This window comes from Monodelphis domestica, chromosome 3 (assembly GCF_027887165.1).
Source record: "Monodelphis domestica isolate mMonDom1 chromosome 3, mMonDom1.pri, whole genome shotgun sequence".
NCBI lineage: Eukaryota > Metazoa > Chordata > Mammalia > Didelphimorphia > Didelphidae > Monodelphis > Monodelphis domestica.
The window spans coordinates 67,422,444-67,431,920 of record NC_077229.1 but is presented as its reverse complement, the minus strand read 5'-3'; the positions used below and the strand labels follow the sequence as shown (position 1 = coordinate 67,431,920).

Genomic DNA, 9,477 nt, shown 5'->3' with positions numbered 1-9,477 from the left:
TTTTAATGATTGCCTTAATATCCTTTTTATTAGAGGTGAGGTCTTCCTTTTCCTCTTGGATATTGTCAATTTGTTTTTTTTCTTTCACTTTTAAAATTAGATTGACAGTACTTTGTTTATTTTATTTCTTTTTTCAAAGTATCAGCTTCTAGTTTTATTTATTAAATCAATACTTCTTTTACTTTCAATTTTATTAATTTCTCTTTTGATTTTTAGGATCTCTAATTTAGTCTTCATCTGAGGATTTTTAATTTGTTCACTTTCTAGTTTTTTAATGTGTATGCCCAATTCATTGACCTCTGCCCTCCTGAATTTGTTAATATATGAACTCAAGGATATATATTTCCCCCTGAATAATTCTTTGGCAGCAACCCATAGATTTTGAAAGGACATCTCTTCATTGTCATTTTCTTCAGTGAATTTATTAATTGTTTCTATAATTTCTTCTTTGACTAACTGGTTTTGGAGATTTGTATTGTTTAATTTCCATTTAATTTTTGATTTGCCTCTCCATGTACCTTTTACTAATTATTATTTTCATTGCATTGTGGCCTGAGAAAGTTGCATTCATTATTTCTGCTCTTTTACCCTTGTTTGCAGTATTTTTATGGCCTAGTACATGGTCAATCTTTAGGAATGTACCGCGTGCTGCTGAAAAGGTGTATTCCTTTTTGTCCCTATTTATTTTTCTCCACATGTCTACTAACTCTATTTTTTTCTAAGATTTCATTCACTTCTCTTACCTCATTCTTAATTATTTTTTGGTTTGATTTATCTAGTTCTGATAGAGGAAGTTTCAGGTCTTCCACTAATATAGTTTTTCTATCTATTTTATCCTCGAGATCCACTAGTTTCTCCTTTAGAAATTTGAATGCTATGCCATTTGGTGCATACATGTTGAGTACTGATATTTTCTCATTATCTATACTGCCTTTTATCAGGGTGTAATTAACTTACTTATCTCTTTTAATTAGATATATGTTTTCTTTGACTTTGTCAGCGATCATGATTGTAACTCCTGCCTTCTTTTTATCAGTTGATGGCCAATAGATTTGGCTCCATCCTCTTACTTTTATCCTATGTCTGTCTACCTTCTTCATCTGTGTTTCTTGTAGTCAGCATATGGTAGGGTTTTGGATTCTAATTCACTCTGCTATTTGCTTGCATTTTATGGGTGAGTTCATTTCATTCACATTCAGAGTTATGATTACAAGCTGTGTATTTACCAGCATTTTGATTTCCACTCCATTTTCCACATTTTCTTCCCTTTATACCAATATTTTGTTTTTAATCAGTCCCCCTAATTTCTAGGTTACCTGCTCTGCACTTCTTTTCAAACTGCTTCCCCACCACCTGTGTTCAATGCTCTGAGCCTGGCACAGCTTCGCCTGCAAGGTATTCCCTCCAGACTAGCACCCTTGCCCACCCAGAGCTTCCAGCAACCACTGCAGGCTCAGTGTTCTCCTGGGGTCCTGGGACTTTCCTTCTTCCTTCCCCTTATACACAAGTGTTCTTGAATTCAGGCTTTTGGGGGTTGTACCTTTTAAGTTGAGTCCAGCAGAAGGGTTCCTTGGCTCTCTCCTTTTGTTAGGTTTGGTTTTCAGTCCCCTAGGCCCATTTAGTTTTTAATCTGTGAGGAAGGGTTTTCAGAGGTCTAAACTTTTGCTGCCTCTATGCCACCATCTTGACTCCGTCTCCTAAGTATACTTCCTCTAACTACCCTTTTCATATAGGAATACAAATCATTTGAACTCATTGGGCTCCTTAAATTTTCTTTCCTGTCTTAATTACATTTTGGTGATTCTCTTGAGTTCTGTTTTTGGGCATCAACTTTTCTTTTTAAATTAGTTCTTTTCTTTAGGAATGCTAGGACATGTTAAATTTTATTAAAAGACCATACTTTACCCTGTAAGGATATATTCAGTTTGGCTGGGTATTTGATTCTTGGTTGTAGTTGCCAGTCCCTTGCTTTCCATAATATCATGTTCCATGCCTTCTGGTCCCTCAGAGTGGTTGCATCCAGGTCCTGTGTATTCCTGCCTGTGGATCCATGAAATCTGATTGTTTATTTTTAGCAGTTTGTAGTATCCTTTCTGGTCTGAAGTTCTTGAACCTGACTATACCATTCCTGGGTGTTGTCATTTGGGGATTTAATGCAGGTGAAGATCTGTGGATTTTTTCAATCTCTAATTTACCCTCTTGCTTAAGAATATCAGGGAAGTTTTCTTGGATAATTTTCCTTTTGTCTTGATTTTCCAGTAATCCAATAATTCTTAAATTGTCACTCCTGGATCAGTTTCCTGGTCTGTTGTTTTATCAATGAGGTATGGTAACATATTTTCCTCAATTTTTTCCATTCTTTTGATTTAGTTCTATAGACTCTTGCTGCCTTGTGAAGTATTTTGATTCTAGTTTTTCAATGCTTATTTTTAAAGACTAAATTTAATCCCTAGTTTTTTTTTATCATCCTTTTCTTTTTCATCTATTTTTCTTTATAGGTCATCATTCACTTTCTTTGCCTTGTTTTCAAGCTGATTAATTCTGGCTTTTAAGATTGTTATTTTCTTGTTTCAGTTCATGTACCTGTTTCCAGATGATCTATTTTGCTTTTTAAATTTTTTCCCCAAATTTTCTTCAGCCTCTCTTAATTACTTTTTGAGTTCTTTGAAAGCGTGAGTCCAATTTGCTGGAGTTCCTGAGGTTTTGCTTGATGTTCTTTTGTCCTCCTCTGTTCCATTTGTTCTTTCTTCATTACCTGAATAGAAGCTGTTGTTTCTAATTTCTTTTTTCTTTTTCACTTCTACTTTTTCCTTCTTTCTGACTCCTCATTGGCTATATTCTTGCTGTTCTGTTCATTTCCTGGGTCTGTGAGTTTGGGCTTCTCTGATCTTCTGATTAACTTGATGAGGCTGATGGAATTAACCTGTTGTATTAATGTTCCTTGAGAGCAGATCTTCCCCAGCTGCTAGCATAATATGAAGGTGAAAGTTAAGCTGTGGAGGCTGAAGGTAGTTATCCTTGTCCTTCTCACTTCCTTTCTGCCAGCTGCCTGGTCAGAATCCTGAGCTTCCTGTAGTGGTACCAAGGTACTCTGTCATGGTTGCAGCCTTCTCCTTGGGATCCCCAGCAGCAGGATTCTTACTGCTGGTCTCAACATAATAGTTGTTGAGTGGTGGAGGAGTGGTGTTGGAGGTTGAACTTTTCTGTCCCCCTGGAGTTTTTTTCACTATCTGTAGATTGGACTGATCCAGTTTAGATGATCTACAGAGCTCAAGGAGCTCTGAGGTCAAGCAGGAGCCCCAGATAGAGGAGTGGAAACTGAAGGCTATGACCAGGCTTCCCTCCTCCCTGCCCTTCTCCTCCAGTGCTGCCTCTCTGCCAGCTGTGGTAATAACCCTGAACCTTGGGTAGCAGTGGTAGCTGGAGCCCTTGCTCTGAGATCCCAGCAACCACCTACTTCTCAGCAGAGTAGGTGGGGTAAGGGACCTGGAAATTTCCTTTTTCTATCCCTTAAACTGAGAATTCAACCTTCTCTGTGTACCTTTTACATTGAATCAAGTAGGAGGGTACCCCAACTCTGTCCTGTTGTTGTATTTGATTTTCTGACTTCCTCAAAGAGCTTTGTTTTTCATTGCTATGGATGGGTTTTCATAGAGGATTTGACATTTGCAGCTTCTAAGCCACCACCTTTACTCTTCCCCATCCCCTCACTTCCTAATTCTTTTCCTTCCCCCACAAAAGAGCTGTTTTCAATATTTTTGTATATGCAAATCCTTCCCCTTTTTATTTTTTATCTCCTTGAGATAATAACCAAATAATTGCATTACTGCCTCAAAGCATATGTACTGTTATAGGCCTTTGGACATAGACCAAGCTACTTTCTGGAATGGTCGAATCAGTTCACAGTTCCCACAATGAGGCATTAATGTCTCAACTTTTTCATATATCCCCTCCATGTTTTGTAATTTTACTTTTCTATCATAAGAGCTAATCTCATAGGTTGTAAGGTGGTACTTCAGATTTGTTGTACTTTGCATTTCTCTAAATAATAATGATTTAGAGTATTTTTGCATGTCTAGAGTTGCATGTCTAAAGAGAGTTTCTATTACTTTGCCTGATAATTCCCTTTACATATCCTTTGACCATTCATCAATTGGGAAATGACTTGTATTATATCAGTTTTGTGAAGGGTAATTTGATAGAGATCACATGATGATTTGTATCTTCTCCACCACCTTGTCTCCACCCTCAGCTTTTACTCTTACAAATTTGAATTAGTGGAAACTGGAAAGGAGACCCTTTTCAGAAGAATTGGAAGCAAAGGTCCACCCTATTACCTCATTCCTTCTAATTCTTTTACTTAAGCTATTTTGTTTGGGAGAGGGGGGACTTTTAAATTTCATCTTTAAAACATAGTTCATTTTATCTTGCTATCTATACTCTATCCCTCAAGTGATCATAAACTGTCCACCTGTTGATAAATTTGAAAGTTAAAATTTTCCTCATAACTCTCATTTTTTTAGCATTTCACTCTTTATATCTTACTAATTTGAAGTTCATTTCTCTAAGTCAGGTAAGATGTTGGTTCATCCCTAGTTTTTGTCAGATTAATTTTCAGGTTTCTTTGAAAATTATTTTCAAATAATGAATTCTTACCCTTGAAGGTGGACAAACCTCTTCATTTTACATGTGAGGAAACTAAGGCCCAAAGGTAGGACATGGGAGGGTAAGGATTTGAAGCCAGGTTTTCTGACTCCAAATTCACAAGTTCTTTATTGTGCCAGAGTAATGATAATGATTATAACAATCAACATTTGAATCAAATTTAAAGGTTAACAAAGCATTTTATCTCATTCATGTAACATTTCTGAGGCTCAGACATGGGACTCTCTTTCTCTCCTGTACAGCATCAGAGAGCTCCTACTTGAAGGTTTTCAACCTCAAATTCACCATCCTCAACCTGTTCTACACAACAGACATGGGTCAAAGGGGCTCCAGCAAATTCAACTCCATTGAGGATGTCCTGCAACCTCTGGTGAGACTCTACCTCCACTCCTCTACCTCCTCTCTCCCAAGCTTTCTTCCTCAGCCCTGGGTATCCAGGCCTGCTATTTATTTAGCGAGGCACTCAGCAGTTTCTTCCTTTCCTTTTGTTTCTAGATCAACAACTTGTTTAGAAAAAGCAGCTTTGGCCCTCACTATTTTCGATGCAGGCTGACTTTGTTAAGGTGAGAGTCATGGGAGCTGACGGTTCAAATAGTAGGAACTAGCACATTCCCATCTGACTTAGATCGTGTCCAGTTTGGTTCTTCCTCCACTTCCCTGTTGTAATTCCTTCTTTCCCAAGCTGAGGTGGGTAAAATATCCCAACCAACAAGCCATTAGAAAAATTCTGGGCTCCTTCTAGCCTTTTTCATGTGGAGAAAAGCTCCTTTCCCCACAACTTTTCTAAAGACAATGTTGCAACTGTTTTTACTTTTTCTTTATAGTTCCACATACAAGGAATAACTTAGGAAGTACTAAGTGGTGCTTAGTAAAGGACTGCTTAGAAATTACAAACATTACCTTTCTCTAGAATTAGAGAATTGTAGATTATAAGCTAGAAGGGACTTTCAAGTTCATCTGGATTACTTTCTTCATTTACAGATGAAAAATGAAGACCCAAGGAGACTTTTCTAGAGTCAAAGATACTGTCAAATCCAAAATTTTAACACAGGCCCTTTAACTTTAAATCCAATGATCTTTCCACTACTCTAAAGAAATTACTGAAAATAATCAGACCCCATACACACTTGTAAACATAGATATGAGTGAATTCACACATCCCTGCCAATTCCACTGTGTCCGATGAGAGTGCTAGGCTTGCAAATAGGAAGACCTGAGTGAAAATTCTCTCTCAAACTCAATGAACTGATGCAGAGTGAAATGAGCAGAGCCAAGAGAACATTGTATACAGAAAGTAAACCATTGTGGAACAATTCAGTGTAATAGATTTTGCTACTAGTAGTAATTCAAGAATCCAGGAAACTCTTGAAGAACTTTTGGGAAAGAATGCTAACCACATTGAGAAAAAGAACTATGGAAGTAGAAATGCCAAAGAAAAACATGGAAATTGGTATCAAGTGATAACAATTTGTACATCAAGTGACAACAATTTGTACAAACCAGTGGAATGCCTTGTTGGCTCTGGGAGGGGAGATTGAAGCAGGGAGGGAAAGAATATGAACCATGGAAACAGTGAAAAATATTTTAAAATAAAAATTAATTTAAGAATTCTCTCTCAGACAATTACCAGTGCTATGATTCTCAGCAAGTCACATAACTTCCTTTAGCCTCAATTTCTTCATCTTTAAAATGGGGAGGTTAATTGTGATCTCTTCCATGTCCTTTTCAACTCTAAATCTATAATTCTTTCCAAACCTTTTTTTTCAAAGTAGGCCACTTCTCTCATGAAATATTCTCTGAATAAGTAAATTTCACTAACTAAACTATTGGTGTCAAACTCAAAAGGAAACAGAGGTCACTAAATTGTACATCAAAATCCTTGTGCCCCACATATTGACTCAGAAAACTATGCAAATTTATATATTTCATCATCAACAGTTTAAGATTAGAGAGGAACTATGAACTACATTTTAGTCTGGTTCAAGTGACTATCAGGGAGGGCCATGTTTAATACTTCTTGTCTAAATCCTCAATTTCCAGGTCTATGAAGAATAGGATAGCAACAGGAGTGGATGTCGAATGTGCTTATCAGGAAGATTCCTCCACCCCTGTCCTGGACCGAGAGAAGATTTACTGGGAGCTGAGTGAACAGACCCATGGAAAAACAAGGCTGGGACCCTACATTCTACATAAGGAAAGCCTTTATGTGGATGGTGAGTGAATTGGAACATGCGCCTTTGTTTCTCTGAGTGGTTCTATTTCTAGAAATTGACCAGCCTGCCCCAAATTCTCCTTTCCTTTTAGACCACCTTTGTCTCCATGGGTTTTTTTTTTCCTACCCCTCCTGGGAGCACTGGCTCTCAAAGTAATGGCAAACTATAAAGACATGGCGGGGGGTGGTTACTTCTAAAGATTAGAAGTGGCTTGGTTTTTCTTAGGCTCCTTAAACTAAATTTACTACATGTATCCCTTCCTATTGAATAAGGAAGTGCCTTGAATGATGAAACATATTTCATTTTACCAACCCTATGGGTCCCAGAACATCTCTCCATTCCTTCTTTCAGCTTTTTCCCAGATAGAGCTACCATATCAAATATTTATGTCTCTCCCTCACCCCACTTTCTCTCTCTCCCCACACCAATCACTATTTTTTCTCCTTCCTCTTTTGTCTCATTCTGCTCACTCTTCTCTTTTCTCTATCTACCCTCTTCTCTTATAATCACTTTTCTTCTGTCCTATTCTCTTCCATTATGCTCTATTCTCCTTTCACCTCATTTCATCTGTTTCCCTGAGTTCTTCTTTGCTTCGCTCCCCATTCATCTCTCCTTCTCTCCTTCCCTCTAAATTTCTTTTTTTCCTTCTCTTATTTTTCTTCTCCCTTTCCCAACTACAGGGTATACCCATCAGATACCAACCACCACCACAAACAGTAAGTTTTTAATTTCTTAATTGCTTTATTTTATGGGCGATTGCAATGAAAATTTTCTTTACTTTTTGGAGAAAGGGGGGTATGGTAGGGCAGAGGAGAAAAAGTGGGTTGGGGGTTCAGAATGAGGTATTCTGTAAGATATGGCCAATGTATAGATTTTCTTTACTTATTTGCCTATGTTTTTTTCTTTTTAATTAAAAGCGTATCTAAATTGATCAAAAAGGGGAAAATACCCAATGGGACTTGGAAAACCCCTATCATCTTCTTGATCTGTATTTAGAGTCAAACCTTGTGGTCTTTGTAACCCTGGTACACAGAAGTGATCTCTCAACATTACAGGGAGACTTGTGCCCACTCCTCTATAGCCTTCATTCAGCAATGTTGGTGAATGGTTTTCATTAAAAATATTTTTCTTTTTCCCTCCTTCAATAATTGCACTCTATCCAAACCTATCTCTTGCTTAGGCATCATTATCCTCTGGCATTATAGGTAGGAAATGAGTGATGGTTTACTTCCTCTCCTGGCAAGGTTTAATTAAGACTAAAGGACCCAAGAAGATAAAGCAGGAAATGGGAGAGGTCAGGAAAGATGTACTCCTAGGTGTTAGGTCTAACAATGAATGTAATGATCTCTTCTCACATGGACCCTGTATTCCAACAAGAGTGACAGCTATTCCAGAGATAAATCTAGGTAGAATAAAAACAAAGAATAAATATAACTACCATGTAGTTAGTGACAAAGAGTTTATATACTGAGAGGGCAGTCAGGAATGGTTTAATGTAGGGGGTAGTAGGTGGAGCTGCATCTTGAGAGAAGAATGGGGGTCCTCTGAAGTGAAAGGGAGAAATGAGGGCTTTCCAAGTATAGATATACTGGTTTTATGAGAAAGTGAATAAAATAGAGCATTGGCTAATTTTATTTAAAAAGCGAAAGTACTAAATTAAATGATCAGTATCAAATCTAAAATGAGTGAATCTACCACCAATACAGAGGGAATTAAGGCAATTATAGGAGTTGTTTTACCCAATTATATGAGAAAAGTTACAATCTAGTTGGATTAATGAATATTTACAAAAATGTAAATTGCTGAGATTAACAAATGAATGAAATAGAATATTTAAATGACACCATCTTGGAAAAAATAAATTGAACAAACCATCAAAGAACTCTTTTAGGGAAAAAAAACCCAGGGTTAGATGAATTGACAAGGGAATTCTCTTAAAACATTTAAAGAGTAATAAATCCCAATATTGTGTAAAGTATTTGGCAAATTAGGCAAAGAAGGAATCTTAATGAATACTTTTTATGACAAAAATATGGTGCTCATTCCTAAGTCCGGAAGATGAAATATAGAGAATGTAAAGTACAAATTAATTTTCTTAATATGAATATTGAGGTAAAATTTTAAGTCAAATATATACTAGCAAAGAGACTACACCAATATAACACAAGGATCATTCACTATGGCCAGATAGAATTTATGCCAGGAATGCAAGGTTGCTTAAAAATTAGGAAAACTATCAGTATAATTGACTATATCAATAACAAAAGTAACAAAAATCACAGGATTATCTCAATAGATAATGAGACAAAATGCAAAACTCGATCCTATTAAAAAACACTGGAAAGGATAGGAATTAATGGGCATTTCCCCAAAATTAAAAGTAATATCTACCTAAAGCAATCAGCAAGGATCATCTATGATGGAGATAAGTTAGAAGGCTTTCCAAGAAGAGTAAGGCTGAAGCAAGGATGCCCATTATCATCATTACTATTCAACGTAGTACTAGAAATGTTAGCTTTTTATTAAGAGAAGAAAAGAAATTGAAGAACGAAAAGTAGGCAGAGGTTTCTTTTAAAAAAATTATATTCTATTCTAAATT

The 9,477-nt window shown here is 36.7% G+C and overlaps 1 protein-coding gene across 1 annotated transcript; it reads left to right on the top strand.

The window, feature by feature from the left end:
• The first annotated feature begins 4,824 nt into the window (after positions 1 to 4,824).
• LOC130457925 (mucin-16-like) lies at positions 4,825 to 7,649 on the top strand. The gene is made up of 4 exons (XM_056820675.1): positions 4,825 to 5,035; positions 5,161 to 5,228; positions 6,706 to 6,878; positions 7,559 to 7,649. Exons 1-4 carry the CDS (start codon positions 4,979 to 4,981, stop codon positions 7,612 to 7,614), a joined length of 354 nt encoding a protein of 117 aa, XP_056676653.1. The 5' UTR covers positions 4,825 to 4,978; the 3' UTR covers positions 7,615 to 7,649.
• Positions 7,650 to 9,477: the final 1,828 nt, after the last annotated feature.